This window comes from Athene noctua, chromosome 5, assembly GCF_965140245.1.
Source record: "Athene noctua chromosome 5, bAthNoc1.hap1.1, whole genome shotgun sequence".
Lineage (NCBI taxonomy): Eukaryota > Metazoa > Chordata > Aves > Strigiformes > Strigidae > Athene > Athene noctua.
In genome coordinates this window covers 38544141-38557419 of record NC_134041.1, presented here as the reverse complement: position 1 = coordinate 38557419, position 13279 = coordinate 38544141, and the positions used below count along the sequence as shown (strand labels likewise).

The window sequence follows — 13279 nt, the reverse complement described above, 5'->3', positions numbered from 1 at the left end:
TCACAAAATATGATGTTCTAGAACATATTTAGACAGTTAAGAATTACCGAGAGGAGATTGTAGAGTGACTTAGGGAGAATAAAATCTCTTAAATTAAAAATTCTAAATGTTTGGTGGGCAAAAACTTGGGAACGTCAGTGACTGATGTGAAATCTCTTAAATGGTGTTTTTTTACTGAGGCTGCTTCTTTGCTTTAGATCTGAAAACAGTTAAGATGGACAAAAAATTACAAAACTGGAAACAATCCAAGAAGTAACATCAAGACTACTTTAGCCTTGTGTTTTATTAATATTTTCACTGCTGTGCATAGTGACTGTGGTATGGTGCTTGTTTTACTGTTGAATTCAGGTGACCAAAAGAAAAACATAACTCTCCCTCTTGGGGGTTTCTTTACATTGTATTCTCATTTAACATGCTGTGTTCTCATGATATCTGTACTGAGTGAGAATTTTAACCTAATTCTCTGCGTCTGTTTCTGGTGGACATTAGGACTAGGGTTGCATTCAAAATGAATGGGTATTTTCTAATTTGGGGCGCTTTTTTTTTTTTCCAGTTCTGTGGAGCAATTATGTTTATATTCCTGCTGGAGCTGGCAGTGGCAGTTTTGGCTTTCCTGTTCCAGGATTGGGTGAGGGACAGGGTCAAGGAATTCTTTGAGAATAACATTAAATCTTACCGAGATGATATTGACCTCCAGAACCTCATTGATTCGCTACAGAAAATTGTAAGTTCATATTCGGTCACTTTTAATGTGTTCTAGGAGAATATGCAGATTTTGAAGTTTTCCTTTTTTGTTATACATTTATCATAGTCTGTAGCTAATAGTGCTGTGTAACAGATAAGCAGTTTTGCTTTCTGCATTGAAAGCATTGTGGAGGCAAGATATTCTGAGATACAGTGCTGTTCTAACTGCAAATGTGGAAGCTCTGCCAAGCATCCATCTGCCTTTTGACCTTCTCGACTTACTTCACTGTTCTGATCAGTGTTGCAACAGTTAAGTGAGAAGGGAGCAACAAAAGGACCTCTTTATCCTGACAAAAATTGTGCAATGATACCGGTAGACTACACTCTTATTTTAAGGAGGCACTGCAGTCTTGCGCAGGGCCTTCTAAACTTCTGAGCTACACCCCATCTTGAAGAAAAAGAGAATTTTTGTCAATGGGGAAAGGCTAGTCTCTAGTCAGGTAGTTGTCAAGGACGGTTGAAACAATTTTATACTCATGCGGTCCTAAAATCTTCAGTTATCAGAAGACAGTAATATACACCAGGAGATGACAAAACCTGTGCTGGTAAGAGCCGGGTGGCTTTCATTCAATCATCTTCTTTTGTAGTCATGCCCAGGAAACAACCAGTGAGGGTCACTCTTCTGATGTGTGTTTGTTTATGTGTGGTTGTCCTGGTTCAGCTAGGATAGGGTTAAGTTTTCCCAGGAGAGAGGGGGAAGAGATTTCCAGGAGGGTTATTCATTCCATGCTGATGTCAGGTCTGGGGGCAGGAGCGCCGGAACTTTTTCCTTTGTGGCTTTGGTCGCAGGGAACACGGGGCTGTCTGTAACCATTGAGGTATTTCTCTGTATATCTTTTGTATTGTTTACTGTTATTGCTGTTTATTGTTGTTATCATTGCTACTGTTGTTGTTCAGATTGTTGTTTATCACGCTATTATATTAAATTTAATCATATTTTAACTCGGGTTTGTGCCTCACTCCCAGCCTGACGGGCTGAGGGTGGGGAGGGACAACGGCAACATGGTCTCTGGTCCCAGCAGGGCTTAAACCAACTCAGCCTTTTTGGTGCACCAACGTGGGGCGCAAGAGGGCTGAAATAAGAATCAAAAAGGGACAGACCCTGACCAGAGTGTGTTAGAGCAATCTGTTAGGTGTAATTTTTCTGTTTGTATTTGTATTTGTCTGATAAGAAAATGTTTGCAATGCTGGCCCACTTGCTTGCGTGATGGGGCTGGATTAATCCTTATATCCAGTATATGATCCCAGCGCTGGTGTTTGTTATCGGTAGAAAATGTGTAAAGGGTCTTATTGTGCTCTACTGGCTACTGACTGCTTATAATGTGTTTGTATCGCTGTTGGTGGGGGTGGGCTGGTACCTGTTTGCTGCCTGGGCTTTTGTTAGGGGTCTCACCCCCTCTATGGGTGAGCCAGGGGAAGAGATCCTCTCGGTTTTGGGGAGTTTCAATTATCCTTGGAGCCTGCAGGCCAGTGTGATTGTGGCACAATGCTTTCTGAATGCCTGCCTGATTTTTGGTTTTGGCCATGCGGCACTTCTCTAACAATAGCAGTGCCCGGAAACCTGCCCCGAGGTCAGATAATAGTGAGTGGCAAGGGGTGTGGGAAAAGATGGGCAAAGGTCTGAGTCGGTGGGTCCCTCCAGTACTTCGGAATTTCACACCCAAACAAATGCAGAGCCCTGAGAAGCTGATGGAGTGCTTAGAAAGGGTGTGTTACCAATCTGGCAAAACCCAGGAGACACAGCTCGCTGCAATGTGTTGGGGACTTGCCCATGCCTACCGTGTCCTCTTTAATACCACCCACTTCCCTCAAGGGGTAGAAAGGGCTGCAGGATCTGAGAAAGAACTTACTGGTACAGTATCTGGGCCTGGGGAACAGGTAGAGCCAGCATCAGTCGCCTCCACCAGCACAGCAGCTGAGCCAGAGAGCCAGCCAGTGCCGGTATCAGTCGCCCCGATACATAAAAGAAAATATACCAGAAAGTCAGCTCGCAAAGTGGGGGATGGGGATGAACCAGGCCCATCACAGGAACAGGAGGAAGGGCCAGTGGTGATCATCCGATCTCTATCCCCAACTGAGTAGCAAGATATGCGGAGAAATTTTGGCCGCCTGGAAGGTGAGGAGACTTGCACCTGGCTGCTCCGATGCTGGGACAGTGGAGCCAGTGCTTTTGAAATGGAGGGGAGAGAGGCCAAGCAGCTGGGATCTTTGGCCAAGGATGCTGGCATTGACAGGGCAATCGGGAAATAGACTCAAACCCTCAGCATTTGGAGGCAATTCCTGCTCAGTGTAAGGGAGAGGTACCCCTACAAGGATGATATCCTATGTCAGCTAAGCAAATGGACCAGCACTGAGAAAGGCATCCAGAACCTCAGGGAACTGGCTGTGTTTGAGATGATCTATGGTGATCTGAATGATGAGCAGTCACCCGTGGACCCAGATCAGTCCCCTTGCACACACCTGATGTGGCGAAAGTTCCTGAAGAGTGCACCAGAAGCACACTCGAAAGCACTGGCAACAGTGTCTTGGTGGACAGACACCCACACGCTAACAGTGGATGGAGTGGTTGGCAAGCTCTGGCAATATGAGGGAAATCTCCCTTCATCTCAGCATTCCCTGGTCTCAGCTGTGGAGGAACTGTCTCAGAGGGTCCAGAAAATGGACTTGTCCTACATTCTACCCACATGGGCTGACGTCTCCCCCATTAGAAGTAAATATTTCCCCACCCAAAAGAAAGGAAGCAGAAGGTACACACCACGAGGCACCCTGTGGTTTTTCCTCCGCGACGATGGAGAAAACATGAGGAGGTGGGATGGACAGCCAACTGCCGCCCTAGCTGCACGAGTAGAGCAGCCGAAAGGGAAGACCATCGCAAAAGGGGAGTCTTGCAAGAAAAGCACGACTCCAGTGTCCAGTCGGAAATCCCCCAGACAGAATACAGTGGCCAACGTTATGTCTGACCCTTTTGAGGGGACCAGTAAATTATTCTTACAAGAAGTGAGTGATGATGAGCAGGATTAGAGGGACCCTGACTCCAGCCAGGTGGAGGAAAGGGATAATCGGATTTACTGGACAGTGTGGATCCGATGGCCTGGCACGTCAGACCCACGAGAGTATAAGGCTTTGGTGGACACTGGCGCACAGTGCACCCTGATGCCATCGAGCTACAGTGGGTTTGAATCCATCTGCATCTCCGGAGTGACAGGGGGATCCCAACAGCTGACCCTATTGGAAGCTGAAGTGAGCCTAACTGGGAAGGACTGGCATAAGCACCCATTGTGACTGGCCCAGATGGCCCATGCATCCTGGGCATAGACTCTGTCAGGAGAGGGTACTTCAAAGACCCGAAAGGGTACCGGTGGGCTTTTGGTGTAGCTGCCGTGGAGGAGGTTGAACAGCTGTCCACCTTACCCGTCCGCTCAGAGGATCCCTCAGTGGTGGGTCGGCTTAAGGTTGAGGAGCAGCAAGTGCTGATTGCTACCAAAATGGTGCACCGGCGGCAGTACTGCACCAACCGAGATTCCCTGGTCCCCATCCATCAGCTGCTCCGTCAACTAGAAAGCCAGAAGGTGATCAGCAAAACTCACTCACCCTTCAACAGCCCTATATGGCCAGTGAGAAAGCCTAATGGCGAATGGAGGCTAACTGTGGACTACCGTGGCCTGAATGAAGTTACGCCAGCAATGAGTGCTGCAGTGCCGGACATGCTAGAGCTCCAGTATGAACTGGAGTCGAAGGCAGCCAAGTGGTACGCCACGACTGACATTGCTAACGCGTTCTTCTCCATTCTGATAGCACCAGAGTGCAGGCCACAGTTTGCGTTCACTTGGAGAGGCATCCAGTACCCCTGGAATCGGTTGCCTCAGGGGTGGAACCACAGCTCCACCATTTGCCATGGACTGGTCCATACTGCACTGGAGAAAGGTGGGGCTCCAGAACACCTGCAGTATATCGATGACATCATTGTATGGGGAGACACAGCCGAGGAAGTCTTTGAGAAAGGAAAGAAGATAATTGAAATCCTCCTGAAGGCCGGCTTTGCCATTAAGCAAAAGAAAGTTAAGGGGCCTGCAAGGGAAATTCAATTCCTAGGAATAAAATGGCAAGATGGGCATCGCCACATCCCAATGGAGGTGATAAACAAGATAACAGCCATGGCCCCAACAACCTCTAAAAAGGAGACTCAGTCTTTCCTGGGCACTGTGGGGTTCTGGAGGATGCACATCCTGAACTACAGCCTGATTGTGGGCCCTCTCTACCAAGTAACCTGTAAGAAGAACGATTTTGAATGGGGCCCTGAGCAACAACAATCCTTTGAACAAATTAAGTGGGAGATTGCCCAAGCAGTAGCCCTCGGGCCAGTCTGGGAAGGGCAGGAGGTTAAGAACATGCTCTACACTGCAGTCGGGGAGAATGGCCCTACCTGGAGCCTCTGGCAGAGAGCACCTGGGGAAGCCCGAGGCCGAACTTTAGGCTTTTGGAGCTGGGGATACAAAGGTTCTGAATCTAATTATACACTAACTGAGAAGGAGATACTGGCAGCGTATGAAGGATTTCGGGCTGCCTCAGAAGTGGTCAGCACTGAAATACAGCTCCTCCTGGCACCCTGACTGCTGGTGCTGGGGTGGATGTTCAAAGGAAAGGCTTCCTTCGCACAGCGTGCAACAGATGCCACGTGGAGTAAATGGGCTGCGTTGATAACACAACGGGCTCGAATAGGGAACCCCAGGGATACTAGAGGTGATTACGAACTGGCCAGAGAGCAAAGATTCCGGGATGTCACCAGAACAGGAGGTGACACGTGCTAAGGAGGCCCCACCATATAACGAGCTGCCGGATGAGGAGAAGCGATATGCCCTGTTCACTGATGAGTCTTGTCGCATTGTGGGAAAATATCAACGATGGAAGTCTGCTGTATGGAGTCCCACACGTCGGGTCGCTGAAGCTGCTAAGGGACAGGGTGAATCGAGTCAGTTTGCAGAGGTGAAAGCCATCCAGCTTGCTTTGGATATTGCTGAGCGGGAAAAGTGGCTGAGGCTCTTCCTCTACACTGACTTGTGGGCAGTGGCAAATACCCTGTGGAAATGGTTGCAGCAATGGAAGCAAAGCAACTGGCAACGTAAGGGTAAAACGGTCTCGGCTGCTGAAGTATGGCAGGACATGCAGCCCATGTGGAAAACCGTGTTGTGAAGGTGCTCCATGTGGATGCCCATGTACCCAAGGGTCGGGCCACTGATGAATATCGACACAACCAGCAGGCAGACCAAGCTGCTAAGATTAGAGTGGTTCAGGTGGACCTGGACTGGCAGCGCAAAGGTGAACTGTTCATAGCCCGGTGGGCCCATGAGACCTCGGGCCACCAAGGTAGAGATGCAACGTACAGGTGGGCTCGAGATCGAGGGGTGGACTTCACAATTGACACCATTGCAGAGATCATCCACGGATGTGAGACGTGTGCTGCAATCAAACATGCCAAGCGAGTGAAGCCGCAGCGAAGTGGAGAGTGATGGCTGAAATACAGATATGGAGAGGCCTTGCAGATCCACTACATCACACTGCCACAGACCTTTCACAGGAAGCGCCACGTGCTCACAATGGTGCAAGTAACCACTGGATGGCTGGAAACTCACCCAGTGCTCCACGCCACTGCCCGGAACACCATCCTGGGCCTTGAAACCCAAGTCCTGTGGCGACACGGCACCCCGGAGAGAATTGAGTCAGACAGCGGGACCCACTTCCGCAACAACCTCCTAAATGCCTGGGCAGGAGAACACGGCATCGAGTGGGTCTACCATATCCCCTACCACGCACCAGCCTCTGGGAAGATCGAGCACTACAATGGACTGTTAAAACCACATTGAAAGCACTGGGAGGTGGGACCTTCAAAGACTGGGACATGCATCTAGCAAAGGCCACCTGGCTAGTCAACACAAGAGGATCTGCCAGTCGAGCTGGCCCGGCTCAGTCAAAACCTCCACGTGCTGTAGATGGGGATAAAGTCCCTGTGGTGCGCATGAGGAATATCTTGGGAAAAATGGTCTGGTTTAGTCCTGCGTCAGGAAAAGGTCAAGGCAAACCCATCCACGGGATTGCTTTTGCTGAAGGACCTGAGCGTACCTGGTAGGTGATGCAGTACAATGGAGAGGTCTGATGCGTATCACAGGGGACTTGATTCTGGGTGAGAACATGCCGTGAATTATTTTGTTATTGTTAACTGCTAAATGGCATCTGGACATGATGCAGATGGTATAGAACAAAGGTGTGGATTATGTCCTGATTCAGCTAGGATAGGGTTAATTTTTCCCCAGCAGAGAGGGGGAAGGGATCTCCAGGCCGTTTATTCCTCCTATGCTGACGTCAGGTCCAGGTATGGGAGCACGGGAAATTTTTCTTCTGTGGCTTTGGTCGCGGGGAGCTTGGGGCTGTCTGTAACCATTGCGGTATTTCCCTGTATAGCTTTTGTCTTGTTTACTGTTATTGTTTTTTTGTTGTTATCATTGCTACTGTTGTTGTTCAGATTGTTATTTATCACCCTATTGTATTAAATTTCTTCTTATTTTAACTTTGGGTTTGTGCCTCACTTCCAGCCTGACGGGCTGAAGGTGGGGGAGGGACAACGGCAACGTGGTCTCCGGTCCCGGCAGGGCTTAAACCAACTCAGTGGTTAAAAAAATATGGAGAGAAACAGAGTATGTATGTGAGTACTTAACAAAGAGGTAAAATGGTTGTCTCCTTTATATATATATTTTTTTTCCCCTTATGAAAGAAGATTGGTTTTGTCTTCCTTCCATCTTCTAGAAGATGATGTTTTGGATATCTGTACTCACAGATCGGTTTGATAGCAAAGTATGTTTTAGAGGGGATGCTAGTTTGGTGATCTGTATGTTACTAGTAGCTTACCTGTCCTGTTCATTCATTACTGTGTGCATTGATATGGAAGCATCCTCCTACTAAACTGCCTCGATGGATTTCATGCTGTTTTGCTTTGGTTTTTGGTGGTAAGGGTGCCTATTTATAAGGTAGGACTCTTCCTGGCCATGACCAACACCTGTAACTGTCTCAGTGTTGTCCAGTGTTGTTGCTCTTTCTGTTCACCTAGTTTCAGTGCAGTCATCCAGGCTGATATGCTAAGCTGATTTACAGTTGAACTCCAGTGAAATACTTTTAAATGAAAGTAAAAGGCTGAGCTTCCTAAAAGGAGTTCAGTACCCAGATTAACAAGCTCATAAACCTGAAAAAGGAAAAACAAAAAATCTCTTAGTTGGCCTGTTGTTGATCCATACCTGAACTTACTAAGGAAGGAGGGGAAGTATGTAGTGCAGATTAGCATGTGTAGTGCTTCAAGGGTTGAACAAGATGCAGCAATGTTTTCAAATGCCACACTGAAGCCCATCTTCTGAGGAGCCGTGTTCCTTAGGCTGACTTGCTCTGTTCTCAGTGTTGTGCCTTGGGACCCAGAGAGTTTTTTGTAGGCAGCTGCTTACTCTGGCTAATTATACTACTTCCAAGCTGATGAGTGACCTCTTGTAGTCTGTACCTTGCTAAAGTGTTTGTATGGCTTCTTAGAAAGGCATAGATGTGTGAGTGAGGTGGAATTAAAAAGACAAAAATGAACTCCTTTTGCTTTCTTCACAGTAAATGTGCTAGTGAGTTAACAGTTGGTCTGTTCTGACCAGTCTGTTCAGTTCTAGTTATATTTCCTGTGAAACTATGGAAACAATTCTGCTCTCTGTTCCCATCCGTGTCTGTCACAAATTGTAACTTCTGAATCCATTTGCTGACTTCCAAGTTGTCCTGGTTCAGCTAGGATAGGGTTAAGTTTTCCCCAGCAGAGAGGGGGAAGGGATCTCCAGCCAGGTTATTCATCCTGTGCTGACATCAGGTCCGGGGGTGGGAGCACGGGAAATTTTTCCTCTGTGGCTTTGGTCGCGGGGAGCTTGGGGCAGTCTGTAACCATTGCGGTATTTCTCTGTATAGCTTTTGTCTTGTTTACTGTTATTGCTGTTTTGATGTTGTTATCATTGCTACTGTTGTTGTTCAGATTGTTATTTATCACCCCATTATATTAATTTCTTCTTATTTTAACTTTGGGTTTGTGCCTCACTTCCAGCCTGACCGGCTGAGGGTGTGAGAGAGGCAATGGCAATGTGGTCTCTGGTCCCGGCAGGGCTTAAACCAACACACAAGTTTTGAAGGTCTTGCAGATGGTTAATACAAGTTTTATGAACACAGGCAGTGGGCAGAGGAGACATCCTAGAGTTAATCCCAGGAGGGCAGAACTTCATGAGGTACCAGGAAAAATTGTGTGGTGGTGTAACATTTCAAGTACTCAAATTATAGAGAAGATTTGCACCATTTAAATCAAGGCCAGTTAACAGCAAAACATAACTTAAAAATAAACTAGCTTTCATTAGTTCCAGGAAATGAACATTCCTTGAAATGTTTGGATTTCCCCAACCTGCAATTCTGGTAATTGCATTACACTGTTTAGGTCAGGAAACTTATGTGAAATACTTCTAGGGTTGAATGACCTTTGAGCTAGTGAGACTTTACCGGTTAATTCATTTGGATATAAAAAACTTCTCATTTAAAAGAAAGGAAGTATACTCACAAATATTTGGATCCACTTTTCAAAGTAAACAAGGAGAAGAAAACTTTTTGGTTCATGAAGATTTAAGGATGGAGTTAGAAGTGTAAAGAAACATTTTTCATAGTTTTTCTGGTTTTGGCTGACTTGGAAGTAATGGGGTACAAAGCAATTTTATAAACTGTTTTATTGTGCCACTTATGGATGTATGCGGATTGCACCTAGAAATTACATCTAAAGTGATAATTTTTATGATTCTGCTTGTCATGCTGACACGTGTTTCCAGGAGCAGTATGCAAAATGTATTGCTTTCATTTCATAGAGCCACAGCATTGATTACTCATTTTTTACTCTGAAGTTGCCACTGATACTGTACAACCTTAGAGAAAGTGAAGATGATGAGCAAATATCATTTCAGAGAGTTCATTCAGTGGATAAATTGTCTCTGAAATGCCCCCAAATGCTAAAGGGTTGTTTATCTGTTTCAGAACCATTGCTGTGGTGCCCAAGGTCCAGATGACTGGGACTTTAACATATACTTTAACTGCAGCAGTGAAAGCAAAAGTCGTGAGAAGTGTGGTGTTCCCTTTTCCTGTTGTATACCTGATCCTGCTGTAAGTTGTTTCCTGGCTTTTTATTGCTCCGATGTTGTTGGAGAGTTATAAGAGGAAGCACTTCCTGAATAAGGTGTGATAACTAGGGCTTAAAATGTCTTCAAAATGATCAAAAATTGCTCCTGCACAGATAAACTCTTCATGTTTCTGTTCCATCCTTTTTAGAGTCCAAGTGTGACAATAACTGTTATACAGCTGAAAATGTATTGTCATCGGGAATTCAAGCTATTTTTGTATGTCTTGAGTCTGCAAGTACTGGTGGCTGATTTTTTTTTTTTTAATTCTCAATATGTTGTTTCCTTTAATTCCTTGTCTGTTGCCTAGCTTGTAAGGATCTGAGAGCACTGTTTAGACACTCCTTAGGCAGTGTCTTCGCCCCAGTTAATGTTACCACCCCTCTGCCACACAAGTAGGAGCTAACTCCATTTGCTGCTTGTTTATCAGCAACTAGTAAAGTGCATGTGCACAAACTCCGTTTAAATCATTTGAGTCAATTCTCTGTATTTGGCAAGATTTAGGTGCTTATTGATTAGATCTGTTTACTAAACTTTAGGAATCTGACTACATGCAGTGGACTTCCACTTCATTCAGTAGAAGCTAAAATGTAGAGGTAGGAAGTAACATATAATGCTTTACAGTATTAGTCAGAGTAGGTGCAGCTCACAGTCAGTCCAGCAATCCTTGTGTGGAAAAGGTAGCCTTTGATAGGTTATACTAATGCTTTTAATTATCTTGGAAATCAGCCAAAGGAGGACTTTGTCAGGGTAATATTCCATGTTCAGATTACCCAGTAATTATTTTCTATTTTAATTTGGAGCATTACTATTCCACTGCAACTTTTTCTGTTGCTGGTGTTGTATCTAAGGAGGCATAGGTATGTTTAAATGTTTTTAATATGAGACTTCAATTAATATGAGATTAGTATTTCAATATAACTCATGCATTGTGTAAATGATGTTACGATTGTGTAATATGTATGTTTTCGTAAGTCTCATACAGAGAAAAAGTCTTAAGAGGAATGTCTTTGCATCTTTGGAGATAAATACTGTCACTGGGTTATGTGAGGTTTTAATCTGGAAGGTGTTTATGGTCTTCCTACTTGGGATCTGCAACTGGAGTGTTTAGTCTTCAAGACTAGTTGTATCTTGAATCTGGGTTATATGTGAGACTTTGAACTGTCAACTGCAGGGCTGAAGTAGCTTGTAGCTATTACTTGTTTTAACTGAAATGATGGAATTGTAAGGCATATTTCTCCACTCAAGTGTAAATAAATAGGCCTGGTACCTTTACTGTTACCTTAGTGTTTAGGTGTTACTTGGAGTAGCCAACATGACACTGCTCTTGGAAATGCAGATGTCTTATCTATATGCTGGCAGTACAGTTGCTACACTTCATGTTAAAAAGTCCTTGTTAGTTGAAAGCCAGGTGATAGAAGAAGCTGGGATTTCTGGTGGAGGATGTTTTCCTGCTAATATACACCTCTGCTTTAGCATAATATAAGGAAGTAATGACAGTGTTTTGCTCAATTTTACTAAAAATGCTACTTAAAATGGTTGATTCTAGCAGTCCTGATTTGTCTGTGAATCTAAAAGACAGAAAAACTTATGTGAACAGAAGTGAGAAGAACTCAGTTGACCTACTTTACATCTTTTTTGCTTTGCAGCAAAAAGTTGTGAATACCCAGTGTGGCTATGATGTCAGAAAGAAGGTAAGATTCCAGGATCTTGCTCTCTGTCATGTTGTGTGCTTGTATAGACAAAATTAAAAACGGTGGAATGGCTGATATGTCAGCTTAAAATTCTGGGAACTAATCAACTACATCATACTATAAGTAGATAATGATAGATATTTTTTCTTTATTTAAAATAAACTTGTACTGTGGGAGAGTGAAGAAAACAAGTGATGGAACAAAGGGAAGGATGTATTTCAAAAAGAGGTAGGACTTGCATTTCAAATGTGCATTTTAATTATTGTAATAGTCTAACTCTGAATTCTATTATCTGATAATTCTAAAGTATTCTAATAACAGGATTTGCAGGAAGATATTAACATCAGTGTCTGACATTCCCTGATTTAATCTGGGTATATATTTATTTCTGGAATCTGGGTAAAAGTGTTACTGCATAACTGACAAATCATTAGTTTAGCTATATTATGTACTTGACTGATCTTATAATGAACTTGAGCAGAAAAGTAATATTCTTATTTCTCCTTCCCACATTCAGAGCAAGAATGAATGGGATGATCAGATTTTTGTCAAAGGATGTATTCTTGCTCTTGAAGCTTGGTTACCTCGAAATGTCTACATTGTTGCAGGTGTCTTCATAGCTATCTCACTGCTCCAGGTTAGTTGTTCTTGTTATGCTACTTTGAAAACAGTTTCGAGTTTGCAGATAGAGACCTGCTGAAGGTGAAGTAGTTATGGAGAGAGGTAGAGTAAGTATTTTGACACTGAGTTTTTTAGGTGTGAGAATAATAAGGCAAAAAAAAAAAATAGGGATGGGGACCTAGTTGATAGCAGATATTTTCACTCTTAATTCTGTTGAAATTATGTTGCTCAAAGCAAATTAAAGTTGTCATAAAAAGACAATTATAACACAGTATGTGATGATTGTGATGTATGTTGTTACACATTACTATAGCGATATGCTGATATACGATTATTATAGAAAACAATGTGGTACAATACTATTTCTTAATTTTCAATATTCTGTGAGGGAGGGGAGATCTTCTGATCATCTACTTCAGCAGATCTGAACTACAGCTTTCTATCACAAATGTGAAATGACTAAAATAGAGCTCTGTCCTTCATGTGAAGATTACCACTCAGCTGTTTGTAAGTGATGTGTAGCATACTGCTCAAAAAAAGCTGAGAATGGAAGAGAGGGCGATTAGTGAACAGGTTGCAAAAGTGATATTAGCAGAAACGGATGAAGGAGTTGCAGTGACTTTCTTCATTACCTTATCGGTGCTTGGTACATCAAAGAAAAAGAACCAAAATTTTCAATACAGTGTATTAAATTACTTCTTTCAAGGTGGATTCTCCTTTCATTGTGGCAGTTGTTTACACTTACCTAAATTTCTTTACTATGGTACTGCTTCATTTCAGTGGGAAATAACAAACTTGTAACTCTACTACAGATGTATTTTCCATTTAACTGAGGACAGCTGAACCTAGCGTGCTGCAAAGTCCCCAGCCATGGCGATCCTGCCCCCTGGTGCCTGGCGTTTGACATGTTCTCACCATCCAATGATAGTGCTTCCATGGCCCTGAGGTGCTGTCCTGAGAACACCTTCCGTTAGGAAGATGTTCAAGATACGAAGTTTAATATTT

The 13279-nt window shown here is 44.0% G+C and overlaps 1 protein-coding gene across 2 annotated transcripts in view; it reads left to right on the top strand.

Annotated features, from left to right (window-relative positions):
- The window catches only part of TSPAN14 (tetraspanin 14), a 79577-nt gene that overhangs the window by 49867 nt on the left and 16431 nt on the right, over positions 1–13279 (top strand). For both annotated transcript variants that reach the window (XM_074907089.1, XM_074907090.1), the window contains exons 5-8: positions 554–724; positions 9820–9945; positions 11609–11653; positions 12171–12290. In XM_074907089.1, coding sequence (XP_074763190.1) covers positions 554–724; positions 9820–9945; positions 11609–11653; positions 12171–12290 — 462 coding nt within the window. The remainder of the gene's footprint in view (positions 1–553; positions 725–9819; positions 9946–11608; positions 11654–12170; positions 12291–13279) is intronic.